We start from the raw sequence: 15,699 nt of genomic DNA on the forward strand, positions 1-15,699 counted from the left end.
TACAATCCCCAGATTGAGAACTCAGGTGCCTTAGCTGCATCCACACAGCAATGATTTTCCAGCGTCCTTCCGTTTCTTCTGCAAACACAGAGGTATTCGCATCGGAGTGTACACAAGGTAGTTTCTTCCTGCACTTTCCTCGCTCAAATATGTCAATTACATGACTGAGGTACCACTATAGCTTAAAAGTAGTAATTGCCATATCACTGTAACTCAAAACTATAGTGATAGTCAATTACCAATCTTTTTAAAAGCCTTCCTGGGGAGAGGGAGTAGCCACAGGGGGCTCCACCAAGGGCAAGTGCACCAATGCAGCTAGGACCTCCAAGAAAAGGTGCACCTTCCTATCCACACAGTGTGCAAAGGGCTTTGACTAATCTTTCCCAGTAGATCTTACTAAATCAGGTTTGAGACACATTTGAGCAGCAGAGAGGGCGAAAACACGGAAAGCGGGTTATTACAGGACACCATCACGTGGAAGTTCCCCTAAACAAACAAAAACCCAGCTCCAGTTTATCTAGGGTTGCCAACCTCCAGGTAACGGAGAAGAAAAAGGCACCTCTATACTAATACCAAATAGGTTAGGAAAACAGTACTGTTTTCCTAACCTCCAGGTAACAGCAGCAGATCTCCTGCTATTATAACTGATCTCCAGCCTATAGAGATCAGTTCACCTGGAGAAAATTGCCATTTTGGCAATTGGACTCTATGGCATTGAAGTCCCTCCCCTCCCCAAACCCTGCCCTCCTCAGGCTCTGCCCCAAAAATCTCCTGCCAATGGTGAAGAGGGACCTGGCAACCCTGTTTATCCATGACACCAGAACAAAATCTCCATGTGGACACAGCCTTAGACTGAGCAAGTTCAGATCAGTGAGGACACTGTGAGGCCCGGCATGTTGTGGGGTCTGCTATGGTTGCTCAGAGACCAGCCAAGCCATTTAACTGCCCTATGAGGAGCGGATAAAAAGCTTAGGGTTGTTCAGATTGGAAAGAAGGCAGCTGAGGGGAGACATGTTGCCCTCCTCTAGTCATCTAGTCCAACCCCCTGCACAATGCAGGAAATTCACAACTACCTCCCCCCCACACCCCCAGTGACCCCTACTCCATGCCTAGAAGATGCCCAAGATGCCCTCCCTCTCATCATCTGCCTAGGGTCATAGAATCAGCATTGCTGACAGATGGCCATCTAGCCTCTGCTTAAAAACCTCCAGGGAAGGAAAGCTTACCACCTCCTGAGGAAGCCTGTTCCACTGAGGAACCGCTCTGTTAGGAAATTCTTCCTAAATCAGCAGTGTCCACGTGACACGAGGACCCAATGGTGTTCTACAAAGTTCTATAAAGCGTTTGAAGTCAACCAGTCCCTGACTGCCTCTTTGCCTCTAGACCACCAGACTTATTATCAGGCCTACATTCAAAAGCTGGTCCCACGGCACATAAAATAGAACGATGTACATAAAGTAGAACAATACACATCAAGGGCTTCCACACAGCTCTAAAAAGGAAAATATTATTTTTAAGATCAAAGGCGTTTCAGGGCTTTTTAAAAGCTTCTAAGGATTTGGGGCTGTCAGAAGAACAACCCTCCCATGGAGATGATCAATAAATAAGCAGGCCTCGTGTGTGTGGGTTGTTTCTGGGTCTGGGAAGCATGAATATTTTCAGGTGGGTTCAATTAAACATCCAGGGGGTCTATTTATAAAAGCAATTTCCCCAATCTCTAAGGAAACCAAATCTGGCTGTGAGTTATGTACTATAGCACTGAACAGTACAGTTTGTTTGGTTCAGGGAGAAAATGAAGGGGGTTAAATAAAATGAAGGTTTAACTAGCTCTCCTAGTTACAAAGTCTAGTTTGTTAGCCCTCTGGTTGAGACAGTTTTGTTTCTCTCCAGATCTCCTGACAAACACATGTAGCTGTTATATATTGAATTAGATCCGTGGTCTCTGTCAGGGTGTTGTCTCCTTTAACTGGCAGTGGCTGTCCAGAGTCCCAGGAAGAACTCTGTCACATCAACTACTGGGGACTGAACCAAAGACCTTCTGCCTGCAAAGCAGATGCTTTACCACTAAACCACAACCCTGAGCTGCCTTTTCTTTCTCCTTTCTGTATCAAATGACAAACACAGAGGTTAGAGGCTTGAAATCTGTATATGGATTTGTCACCTCCTGCTATCACATGTGGAAGGTGGTGAACGAGGGAGTAGATACAAACGCCAACTTTGTTAGAAAAGGAGGCCTAAGATCATCCTTGACCCTCTAACTAGAGGGGAGGCTCAGTGCAAGCATACTCCATGGCTTCCTTTTAGCAGGTGCACCAATACATTTTTTGGAGACGAGGGGATTGTTCAAATAGGACCAGGAGAATCTCTGTAGCAGAGAAATTCTGTTCCACTCATATGATTGCCAACCTCCAGGTGGTGGCTGGAGATCTCCTGCTGTTACAACTGATCTCCAGGTGATAGAGATCAGTTCACCTGGAGAAAATGGCCGCTTTGGCAATTGGACCCTATGGCATTGAAGTCCCTCCCCTCTCCAAACCCCGCCCTCCTCGGGCTCTTCCCCAAAAACCTCCCACCGGTGGCGAAGAGGGACCTGGTAGCCCTATCCACTAATAAAACTGAAGACCCCCCTTCCCCCACCCCAGTTTTATTCTCTAGTCCTTTTAAAGTTTTTGTTTACTGGCTTCCTTGTTTACTATCAGTTGATACATCATTGTGTAGATGACATGGTATATACTGTAATCTTCCTATTTCGCAGCTGCCCTGAGGACTTATTAGAAAGGCAGAAATCAATCAATTTGCAACATATATTTTTGTTTCACGTGTAAAGAATGCTGCCTAAATAGTGCTTTTTTTTTTTGCTTTAAATATGCACCTACCCATTATTTCTGACACAGTAGCTTACAAAAACCGAAGAGATTGAAGGAAGGGCTAATTATAGCTTGCCTTTTAATCCAGAAGCTGCTGTGCATGGCTTATTGGATAACACAGAACACAATGTACACCGGCCTTTCATAACAATTTACTAACTTTAGCCAAAACAACCATTGCAAAGGACTGCTGCAAACTTATAATACCATCTGGAAAGGGACAGAGGACAGAAGTGCGGGACAAATCCCAGCGGGTGGCTGCTACAGCAAAAACAACAGAGCAAATTTTAGCACTGAAACGGATTTCTTGTGGATCAGCTTTTGTGAACCAGACAGGCCATGCCATAAGATCAGGATTGCCAGCTCTGGGTTGGGAACTACTTGGAGATTTTGGGGGTGGAGCCTGAGGAGGGCGGGATTTGGGGAGGTGAGGGACTTCAGTAGGGTATAATGCCATAGAATCCACCTTCCAAAACAGCCATTTTCTCTAGGGGAACTGATCTCTGTTGCCTGGAGATCAGTTGTAATCCCAGGAGATCTTCAGCTACCACCTGGAGGTTGGCAACCCTACATAAGATGCATGTGTTGTATGTTTGCATGCAGGCACAGAGAGAAAATGTAAAAGGGAGGGAAGATGGGAAGTGGCTAAAACATGCAAGAGGAAGTAGTATGTTTACCAAGCCCAAATGTATACAATTTAAAAGTCAGAATTATCGCTCAAACATGCAGTTACATTAAAGAGATAAAAGGCAGACATCCACCCCCCGCCCAACACACAATTACTACCCACTTACTGGTTTCTGGAAACAAATGCATAATACTTTTATCTAATTTGATAGATGACATATTCATGTACTTTAATTTTGCAAGTATAACTTTAAAAAACAAAAATGATGTATAAGCTATCCCATGGCTCCATAATTACAGCTTTCCCTTTGTCCTCTTTCAGCTTCCTCTCACATTTATGAAGCCAACCAAAATCACTGCTACTGATTTATTGAAGTATTGTTACTCTGGAGCATGGAGAACACTCTCGTTTGACGGCTGCCTTTCATCTGCCTCTGCAGAAGTGAATAAGTTCTCCAATGGCTCTGAGTTATTAATTTGGGGTCATTCACAGCATCTACTGAAGTACTAGCAAAGTGCCCACCATTATGACTGTGCGTGTGTGTGAACATGCGTAAGGCCAGCCAAAGGATTTTTGGCACCCCAGGTGGTAAATGACTTTGCCGCCCCCTCCTATGCCATGGGGGAAGCCACCATATATCCTCCTCTCCTACCTGTGCCATGGGGGAGAGAAGGCGGTACAAAGTCTGCCCCTCTGACAAAGGGAGGGAGGGAAGGAGCAGTCTCCCCACGAGCCACGCAGTGGGGCTAGGGGTGCCTCCAGGGGCAGACCCTCTTGCCACAGGCGGGTGGAGCTGTGACAGGGATGGTTGGTGCTCCTCCACCTCTGATGCTCTACGCAATTGCCTAGGTGTGCCTAATGGACAGGCTGGCCCAGTGTGTGTGTGTGTGCGTGAGCTACACAGATGGTGAATGAAAAGGCCAACAAGTAATTTCAAGTCAGCAAGCTTCCATCAGTTTAATCAACTCAACCATTAGTTGATTAATCTGTGAAACCAATTGCAATCATTTGCACAGCATCCAACCAAGAAACACTAAACCCTCGACTGATAATATCTATCCTCTCCAAGACAGACACTCTTTCTCTCTCTCTCCAGATGGAATTCTACCCATTTCCTCAAACCCTCCATCTGGTGCCCTGGATGTCATATACCTGTCATTATTTTTACATGGGGGGTGGTAACACAGAGGTGTCCCTTCTCTGCTTTGAATGTTGGGCTCCTTTTAAACATATAAAATCCCTTGGAGGTCCGAAGTGCTACTGTTTCCTCTTCTACAACAAGGGGAAAGCACCCATAACACCACAGGATCTATTGAAAAGAAAGTGTGATAGTGTGGTGGTGTACATGGACAGCAGTGCTACAGAATGGCTGGTTAAGGGACCCAGAAACTTGGCAATGGACAAATCTACCACTATGAACATAGGGGAAAGGCTCATTCAAGGAATTTCAACCAAGTTTGCTGAACTTGGTATCCCACTGGATTAGTATGTGTAATACAGCTCCTGTAGCACTTGTCTTGTTTTCTGTCTCATCAGTTCTATCACAATATAGTAGTAATTTGCTACACTGCTGGTGTACTTCAAAGATGCTGAGCTGTGAAGATCAGAGGGGTCATTTTTCTGTGTGAGACATACTGTTCTTGGAAGGACATTTGGTTTAGCAAATGAAGGAAATGGCATGACTTGATTTTGATATTGTAATAACGAAAAACAAAACAAATACTGGCAACTAGCTTACAGCAAAAATCTGAGCTACTGCTCTTTTCATTTACAGCAGATCTGGTTTAGTTTGCCACCATTTCTAGCCCTATTGTTCTTATGCCTTTGACAGCCGCCTAACACAAAAATGGAGTAGATGAACCATTTTCCAACATTTTATCTCCATGACAGGTAGTTCCGCTTATTTAATATATCTTATAGGCCAATAAAAAAGATGGCATCCCTATACAGAAGTTGTGGGAAATAAGCTAGTCACCTTGCAGACGACGCATGTATTTGTAGGAGCAGATACAGAGGAAGCAGTATTGGTTAGAGATATAAAAGGGTCCCGGACTTCAGTTCAGGATTGGGCCTAGGGTACTTCAGTCCTATACCAAGATACTTCAACTACCATCCCACATGGAAGTTTCACATTTTCCATTGCTGGCCATCTTCTATATCATAGCCACCTCCAGAAACCTTTTCCTCCCGATCTTAAACAGCTGTAATTTTTCCCTCCAGAGGCAAATAGCTGCATGTTAAGTCATATTAGGCAGAGTTTCATTTCCTTTCCCTCTCCCCCCCCCCCCAAACACAGAATTGGTTGGACTCAGAACCTGGGACATATTACAACAGTGCCTTCAGATAATTTGGCTACCCTCTTATTAGCAGTGGGCAAACCAAGTGCTTGGCTTGGTCAATGTCTCAGGAGGGTGAAAACAAATGCCCTGTGATGGCAAACCAATCAGCACAAGGATGATACAGTCAAAGAAACCAAGTCATAAAAGGTTATTTAGCGTCTGCCCTCATTGCGGATTGTTCTGTCCTCTAGTGCATTCTGGCACTACTAGCAACGAGCTTGTTTGTCACTCTCACATTTTAGTAAGAATGTTTAGGACTCTAGCGGTGAACCTATGCAGATAAATCTGGAAGATTTATTTCCAAGAAAGCCCATTTAAGTTTATATGATGAGGGCTGTCATCCTGTGTGCACTTACTTGGGAACAAGCCCCACTGAACGTACAATTTTCCTCTCAATAAACATGCATAGGCTCTGGTTCTTTTCCCATTCCTCCAGCTTTCCATTTTTGCATTTCCTATAAACAATTCAATTGCAAGAAACCTTTGACCACAATTATGATGGTCCGGGGATTATTCCAGGGACCTTAATCTATTTACACATGTGTACATTCATAATTACCCACTGAGGCTGGGCTTTAAATGCCCATCTAAGGCAAAATGGCAAACCAAAATCCACGAGGGAGGTGGCCTTAAACCCCCCCACCTATGCTCTGAACTCCACCTACCCTCCTTACCTTCAGATGACAGGTTGCCAGATACGAAGCGAAAGAAACAGGCAATGAGGTTGAAGAGCTGCTTCTTACAGGTGTGCCGGTAGTCTTGGATCTTAAGGCGCACCTCCAGGTAGTGCACAGGCTTCCCCGCCTGCTTCGCCTCTTGGTTCAGGGGCGACCCATTGTGCTCCTGTGGGCCTTGAGGCCTCTCTGGCAGGATCGCCGCCCCTTCTGTTTGCGCTCCCCCCACTTGCAAAGTTGCTCGGGCTTTCTTTGGCAAGAGCCTCATTACTATGTCTTCCTGCACTGATCTTCCTTCCCTGTCGACCTGCATCTGCTTTTCCTCTTCCCTCACTTGGCTGCCTCTCTGGGTCCCTTCTCCTCTTGCCCCAGGTTGCTCCCAAACTTGGATTCTCTCAAGCTGGCTGCTCTCCATTTCCACACTCCCCGCTCTCCACGATCTTTGTCCACCCTCCCTCCCTGATTTCAGGAGTCCTGCTTGCCGCTGGATATTACCTAAATTCCAGCTTGGCGCTCTCCTTGCAATGCACTCTGTCCCCGACTATTCCCAGGGGCCTGGGGCTTTTGGGGCGCTCAAGCGGTGTAGTTTTTGCTCCCATCAGTAGCAGAGTCCGCCTTCTCCGCCTGCAGGCTTTGCCGAGCCCCTGAATCCCAGCTTTCCCTCCGACCAGGATTCGCTTACCACGTAACTCAAACTCAACCCCTGCGATCCCCAGGGAGAAGTGGGGGAAAAAAAAGATTCTCTGTGCATTTTAACCCTCAGAGTCCTGCACGCTTGTACAACCCTCTCGCTATGTTTGCTGTCCCACGCCACACTCTTGTGTCTCTTGAGCCACCTGCCACACTTCTTGCACCTAGGCCCAGCTCTGTTTCCCAGCACGCACACACACTCCCTTCCTGCGGAGTGTCTCAAGACTCCGTGGACACCTGCCTTTGTGCTTGCCTCAGCCATTTGCCACCTGGTCACAAGCAGGAAGACATCATCTCTAGTTCAAAAGCCTTCTCTTCCAAAAGGGCTACTCCTATAGCATTGAGGCTAAATGAGAGTCTTTGGGCTAGCCTTAGACCCCCAGCAACCATCTGCTCAGTCATAGATTTTACCTTTCTTCTAGCAATACAGTTTTTCAAACACAAACACACAGAGAGAGAGAGAAGAGAAAGAGATTGCTCTGCTCCTGTTGCCAACCTCCAGGTGGGGGCTGGAGATCTCCTGCTGTTACAACTGATCTCCAGATGACAGAGATGAGTTGACCTAGAGAAAATGGCTGCTTTGGAGGGTGAACTCTATGACATTGTATCCTGCTGAAGTCCTCCCCCCCAAAAAAAACCCTGCCTTCTTCAGGCTCCACCCCCAAAATCTCCAGGTATTTCCCCAATCAGAGCTGGCAACCCTACGTAATCTCAACTTCTCGTACAAGCACATGAAGCTATCTTATATTGAATCCAACCATATTCTTCACCCTGACTGGAAGCATCTGCTCAAGATTGATCTGAGATCTTTAAACTGGAGATGCCGAAAACAGGACCCAGAGCCTTCTGCATGCAAAGCAGGTGCCTTCCCACCAAGCTGCAGCCCACTTGTTAAAGATCTCATGAAGCCACCTTATATAGGCATTAGGGTTGCCAGGTCCCCCATGGACCCCAGCAAAGGAGGGGGAGGGTTGCCATAGCCAGGTTGGGGAATTCCTGGAGATTTGGAGATGAAGCCTGGGGAGGACAGAGACCTCAGTGGGGTACCATGCCACATAGCCCTCCCTCTAAAGCATCCATTTTCTCCAGGAGAACTGATCTCGCCAGTCTGGAGATAAACTGTAATTCCAGGGATACCCAGGTCCCACCTGGAGGCTGGCATCCCTAATAGGCATGTTTGACTTGCAAAGAGTGGCCCCTGCATGGTAATCCTGTGGTCTCAGGGACTTTGAGGATTGATCCAATAGTCTCATGGTCTGAGTCTGGGAAGTGAGCAACCTAGGCCCCAGGCTCATGCTTTGCACCCTTCTCTGGTTCAGAAAAGAGTTGGGGGTGTGGAACATGAATGCTTCCAACTGGTATCCCTTATGAAGCCCTTCTTTTTGCTAGGCCTGGAACAAATACTAGGATCCATCTCTGGCCTTCTTCTCAAGCCTAGCCTCCAGCAACTTGCCATAGTTGGGTTGCCATCTCTGGGTGAGAAAATACCTGGAGATTTTGGGGGTGGAATCTGAGGAGGGGAGGGCTTGGGGTAGAGAGGGACCTCATTGGGTATATTCACAGGACAGCATAAGCACCCACAAAACTTACACTGTCTATGTGCCCAAATGGCACCCCTCAATTTAAACAGGATCCCACTCTGCAGCAATACATTATGAACACCCAGAAGCAGCAGTGCCGATTCAGCTTGCCCCAAGTCACACCATTCTTATTAAAAAAACAAACTATCAGTCATTCTGGTGCGGGGGAAAAATAAGATCCCGCTTGTTTGTGGATTAAAGTTGTTAAGGCCTAAAGCCAAAGCCTCTGGACTTCAAAGCATTTAAGCCCCGCCATCATGACGTCATTTGCTGAGATACGAAGGACAGCTTAACCCTGATGTACAAGCTGGCTTTGTAGGTCAGCCACCAAGCAAAGATCAAGGTTAAATTGTTATACCAAACCACCAGCTTCTCTCCTTCATTATATAGTGGCACATTGCATACTTACATCTGACAGGTCTTCACTTTTAGAACAAAATTCCCTCTTTTCAGAGGAGCCCATTCCTTGAGTTTTATCTGGGTAGTCTTCTTGAATTGAAAGGCAAGCTTAGAGCAATGACTCACACATAGATACAACAGGCAGACTTTCCAGAGGGCAGATCATTCTGTTGCATCTCTGCATTGGGAGTGGTTGAAGGATCCAATTGTATCTAGTGCAGAGATGTGGCAGAATAACCTGCTCCCAGCAGAGGCCAATAGGAAGATGGCCATTCCAGAACAGAGTAATGCAGAGACAGAACAGGCACCCTCTCTGTATTTTAATTGGATTCCTCAACCATTCCCGATGTAGAGATGGATGAAAATTTGAGTTCCCGGTGATCTTTAATTTTTTTAAAAAGACACATTGTAAAGAGGTAGCCATGTTACAGTGCAATCCTGTACAGCAGTGGTTCCCAAAGTGGGCAGTACCACCCCTGGGGGGCGGTGGGATTATCTAGGGGGGCACTAAGAGGCAAGAGGGCAGCAGGGGGGAACTAGAGGTGGGCCCCTTCAACTGCGTTGTTTACTAATTTACAATAGATCAAGCTATGGCACCATGCTGGCAAATTTAGTGTAAACTATCAGAATTTTTTTCCAGACTTTGAAGAGCTGGTACCACTGGATCAAGTTCATCCGTTTTGTTGAATACATTTCAACTAAAAATTTTTAATTTGATTTTGAATAGATGTGCAATTAATTGTTACAGTTTTGAAATTTGGTTGTTATTAAGTTCTTTAGTGAGTCACGCAAACCCCTACTTTGAATAATGCTTTTTATAGGATAGGGTAGGGGGTGCTGGGGTTGAGTCTGTGGAACCAAGGGGGCGGTGGCCCAGAAAGTTTGGGAACCACTGCTGTACAGCCTAAACCCATTAATTTCAATAGGCTTAGGATTGAGTAACACTACGTAAGACTGGACTACCGGTATTAAGTCTGTTGAAGCACAAATGACAGAATGTCTCATATCACCTTAAAGACTAACAACTTTATTGTGGTGTAAACTGTTGAGCCGGAGCCCACTCAGTTGTATCCCTGAAGTGGGCTTTCCCCCGGCTATTAACGCACTAGGTATTCCCAGCGATGTATCAAGAGTTTGGAAATGTTATAAAAAAACATCGCTTTAAAAGGGTTTTTGGATGCCACGGCTAAAAAATGGTTGGAAGACGTCTTCACAGCTAAAGGGGCCAAACAAAGTGCGAACAGTATTTTTTATAACAGTTTCAAACTCTTAATACATCGCTGGGAATACCTAGTGCGGTAACAGCCCCCCCACATAAATCTGTGCCACAATCAATTCATTAGTGTTTAAAGTGCCACAATCTATTTGTCAATTACATTAAAAACATACTTCTTACAGCACCGCAGGCTACTCCAGCACACAGTCTGGGAATTGCTGCATTCTGTGTATGGCTATTAGAGCAGGATTACTCAGCTGTTCATTGACATCCAGGTTGTTTAATGTAGTTGTGCATCTTTAGTGAGTCTTATGAACAGTGGCGGATCTACTATGAAACTAATGAAGCTTAAGCTTCAGGGCCCCTAATCCCGGAGGGGCCCTTAAGCAACTTTGGGGTTTTTTAATGAGTGAATTTTTCAACAAAATCAATGGAGTTTTTTATAGTGTTATTAAAATAAGGCTATTTTAGTGATAGAATCATAAGCCTAAGGGTTTAAGGACTTAATGAGGAACCAGAGCCCACAACAGTGACAAGGAGGAGATAGACCTACTGAAGAAAGGGGGAAGATGGCTTGGAGGGTCAACCAAGATAGGGAGCTGGCTCTGTTCCCCCTCCTCTGACCTTCCCCAGGTTAACAGTACAGCCTGCACAGCTCCTTCTTGGGAAATGCTGTGTCCACAGACTGCAATTCTGCAGGGAGATGTATCAATGGCAGAGCTCCTTGCTGGACAATTCCTGCTTTACCCTGTGTAATTGGACACCTGAGAAAAGCTGAGATTTCAGCTCCCCAGCTCTGATAAACCCTGCTTGCATGAGCCAAGGGAGGCAAGGCTTGCATCGACTGTGGGATGCCTCATTTTACAGGTGTAACTTTTTCCATGCATTGGGAAGGAGGGAGCAGGTTTCACTTGGTATCCGTTGCTATTCAAAAGGAGGACAGCCAGTAAAAACAATACCAAATTTACTACAAGGCTTGTGATAAAGAGCTGGCAGGCTGGTTTTGTGATGGACAGATAGGCATCATTTCCTGCTGCAAGTTTCATTACTGATGGACATTATCAGCTCTTCTTATAAGCCACAGAGCAAAGATACCTTAAAGGCCCTGCATGATTTCAGATGGGGGCCTTGGCTCAGTGGCAGAGCATCCACTTTGCATGCAGATAGTCCCAAGTTCAGTCCCTGGCTTCTCCATTTAAAAACATGAGGCAATATGTGATGCAAAAGACCTACTGCCAGGCAGAGCAGACAATACGGGGCAATTTTTACAAACTTCCTCTAGAGCAGGGGTGTCAAACATACGGCCCACAGGCCGGATCCAGCCCCTTGAGAGCTCTTGTCTGATCCATCCCTGATCTGGGCTGGTGAGGCATGGCCTGTCTCGACCGTGACATTTATGTCATATCCAGCCCTTGTAACAAATGAGTTCAACATCCCTGGTCTAGAGGGATCTGGTAACAGGGATCCTACAAGATGATCCTATGTAAACCCAGTGGACAATAAGTTTCAGGCAAAGAATTCTGAAAACCATTTGCTGTTTTCTTCTGAAACAGAGAAGGGGCAGGAGGGCCCAAGGGAATGGCTTCTCTAAATGTAAGGAATGTGCAGCTTTTTCGACAGATTCAAATCAAAAATAATGTACAGATCAAAGATGATCACAATTACATTATAGACTTGATGCATAGAACCTGGGTCATTGGAGCAACATGTTTAGTGGCCCAATTTTATACTGAGAATGAAGACGGAGAGCCTCTAAATCACCCTACAATGGAAAGAAGAAATGTTCCCTCTGATCCTATTATGATGCCGTTGATTCACGTGGAGGATGCAAGGTTTGAACAAATGTTTGGACAGGTAATACTCCCAGCTACTGGGATCCAAAGCCATGCCCCAGTAGCTTCTACTCCTGCTAACTACGACAGAGATGATGGACTGCTGAGCATACAGTCAGTCCTACTGCTGAATCAGAGGACTCAGAATCCTAAAAGAATTAGTGACTGTGCTACAAATACTACCACTCCCTGCAATGAAGGACAAATAATGGCTTTGCGGTGAAACTCCTTTGGATTTGATTATCCATCTTTGCTTTACTCTTATTTCTTGAACCCATATCTTAAATAATTTTAGTTTGTCAATGGAAAACAGTGATGCAAAAGGTACAGACTATTTCAAGCTCAACATCCTTTACAGGTACCAAGTACTGAGTTGAGGCCTAAATGAGACACGAATGGTTATAATTACTCTATAATGTTCTATAAACATTGTACCCATGGGGCCTATATTTAAAGCCTTTTACTAAGCTAGTGATACTCCAGAAGTAGATTATGGGGCTGCCTGTGGTTTCATCCTTTGATAGCTCGCCAATGACTAAACAGTAAAAGAATAAGGAAGCACATCAAAGACATGTTCTTGTTTTCAATGAAAGGATAATTTGAAAAAAGAAAATCCTTTTTTGTGAAATTCCCTTCGTTGGCCCTGACGAATAATTGAGCTATCAAGAAATTATATGAGAATTTCAGGCATTGTTATTTTGTGGATTTGAGGACTATCAGAGATTAGCCCACCCATGAGATCATAGCAGACAATTGTGAAAGGCCTCATTCTGAGAGAAATGCAAAGGAGAATGGATGCTCTCAATGGTATTTAAACATAACCACTCTGGATTCTTGATACAATATGTATGGGTGGTATGAAGGTGCTAAAGCGGCTGTCTTCTGTACTACTGCTCTGTATCAAGATGACTGGGAAACCAGCCAACGCATGAGGGAGGAGGAGAAATTAACTCAAGCTCTATCCTAATACTTACAAAATGAAATAGGGAAGTTAAATAACAGTTTTTGCCCCCAGAGTGGCATGAAAATGGACAAGGTCTCTTTTTCAGGTCAGTGACTTAATTAACATTTTTGTAAAATACCTAGATTTTTTAGTTTATTGAACAGGGTTTATTTTGAGCAGTCGCATACTACCACATGGTCTAAATATCAATACTTAGTTGTACATTTCCTAATCATTAAAAACTGAATTGTTTCTTTTGCAGCTGGAATGTATCAGAGGTTGGATGGAGCTTTAAGGTAGATTTTCCTGATGGAAGCAGAGTAAAAGTGTATAAAATCACATAGTGACTGATATTAACTATGTTTATATATTGTTGAATGTCTGTTAATCAAACCAAGTAAGCTTCTCTTGATGATCTTGTTTTTCTTATGAGACAAGCTCTGGCAGTACAGCAGAACTTGCCCTGTGATCACCAAGACAGCAAATGACTGTGCAGGACACACCAGACATGCTCCAAAAAGGAGCAGTCTGGAGCATAAATATAACTGGACTGGAAGCAGTAATGATGCCTCAGGCCTTAACCTAGGGTTGCCAAGTGCCAGGTGGTGGCGGGCAAACCCCCGCCAATCCACCTGGCTGCCCACCGACCAGATGAGGGTTGGCGGGCAACGCGTGCACAGGCACATGCCTGCGGCAACACATCACTTTCAGTTTACACCCGAAAGTGCCGCATCACAAGGGGCCATTTACCACTCAAACTCCCAGTCTGAGTGGTAAAAGGCCCATTGCGACGCAGCACTTCCGGGTGTAAATGCATCGCAACGGGCCTTTTAAACGGCCCCTTGCAAAGCGTTTTACACCCGGAAGCGCCACATCGCAACGGGCCTTTACCACTCAAACTCCCAATTTGAGTGGTAAAGGCCCCTTGCGATGCAGTACTTCCAGGTGTAAACCGGAAGTGATGCGATTGCGTCGGCGTGGCCGCGTGCATGCGTGATCTTGCTTCCCCGCGGCCCCAAAAACCTCCCACCGGAGGAGAGGTGGGACCTGGTAAGCCTACCTTAACCAGGATTATGGTAAAACTGTGGCGGAGCCTTGTAACTGTCTTTGATTATATGCACCACTTCAAGTTTACATGGATCATTTACTTTTCTATGCTTCTTACCCCTTTTGATTATTCAATTGTGCACTAAATTAAAAAGGTTAAAAATAACATTTTACATAAATGTTGTAACTGGATCTGACCTGGGATAGTCTAAGCTAGCCTGACCTCATCAGATCTTGGAAGCTAAGCAGGGTCGGCCCTGGTTGGCATTTGGATGAGAGACCACTAGGATTGTGACACAAGAGCCAGGCAATGGCAAATCACCTCTGAATGTCTCTTGCCTTGAAATCCCCATGGGGTCACCATAAATCAGCTGTGACTTGACAGCAAAAAAAGATCTTAAAAGCATCGTTGCATCAGCTTTATAAAGATAAGAGTATACAATTTAAAGGGTTTAAGATATTATGATATCTTAATAATCTAATAACCTGTAGACTTTTTAACATTGGGTTTTTATTTGTCTCTGATGATTTCTTAGGTAACCTTGTGTATACTATTTTTTTCCCCAGAAGATGAATGTGGAAGTGGACTTGAAAGGATGTGACAAATAGGCCCGCCATTCTGGATATTTGGCCTCTGAGGGCATTCTTGGCTTGTGGAAGGAGCCGGACTTTCCAGCAGGTTTTGAATTAATAGGGTTGCCAGGTCCCTCCTCTCCTCTGGTAGGAGGCTTTTGGGGTGGAGCTGAGGCACAGATTGTGTGCTCACGGCCACGCCAGCGCAATCGCATCACATCTGGTTTACACCCGGAAGCACTGCATCACAACTGGGAGTTTGAGTGGTAAAAGGCCCCTTGCGATGCATTTACACTTATCTTTAAAATGCTGGTAAACTGAGGGGAGTTCATCATGGGTTCTGTGTTTTTGGCAGACAGTGGTAGAGTATCACAGTTTGCAGTCAGGATAGTCACAGATGTTTCACAGATGATGCTTTTCATACCATGGTACTAGGAGGGCTGCAGGTGGTGGCAGGAGATCTCCCGCTATTACAACTGATCTCCAGGCGACAGAGATCAGTTCACCTGGAGAAAATGGCTGCTTTGGAAGGTGGACTCTGTGGCATTATACGGCATTGAAGTCCCTCCCCTCTCCAAACCCCGCCCTCCTCATGCTCCGCCCCCAAAATCTCCAGGTATTTCCCAACCCAGAGCTTGCAAAGCTAGGGAAAGTGTCCCCTATTAAATTTGTATGTGTCATATGATGGCTTTGAATTCTAGCATTACATCCATTTAGGTAGCTGCTCCAGTGTGGACAGCAAATACATTCCTTTGCCAAGAGCTGCAGAAGAAAGGCATTTCATATCTATGATGTAGTGGTAAAGAGCGGTGGTTTGGAGCGGTGGACTCTGATCTGGAGAACTGGGTTTGATTCCCCACTCCTCCACATGAGCGGCGGAGGCTAATCTGCTGAACTGGATTTGTTTCCGT

General features: G+C 45.3%; 1 protein-coding gene across 2 annotated transcripts in view; it reads right to left on the minus strand.

Annotated features, from left to right (window-relative positions):
• The window catches only part of KCNIP3 (potassium voltage-gated channel interacting protein 3), a 106,492-nt gene that overhangs the window by 62,608 nt on the left and 28,185 nt on the right, over positions 1 to 15,699 (minus strand). Inside the window, exon 1 of one of the 2 annotated variants that reach the window (XM_056860287.1) lies at positions 6,509 to 6,923. The exons of the other annotated variant lie outside the window; for it this stretch is intronic. Within the exon in view, the coding sequence (XP_056716265.1) occupies positions 6,509 to 6,923 (415 nt within the window). Of the gene's footprint in view, positions 1 to 6,508; positions 6,924 to 15,699 lie in introns of those variants that run through there. 2 annotated transcript variants of the gene reach the window in all.

This window comes from Euleptes europaea, chromosome 14, assembly GCF_029931775.1.
Source record: "Euleptes europaea isolate rEulEur1 chromosome 14, rEulEur1.hap1, whole genome shotgun sequence".
Lineage (NCBI taxonomy): Eukaryota > Metazoa > Chordata > Lepidosauria > Squamata > Sphaerodactylidae > Euleptes > Euleptes europaea.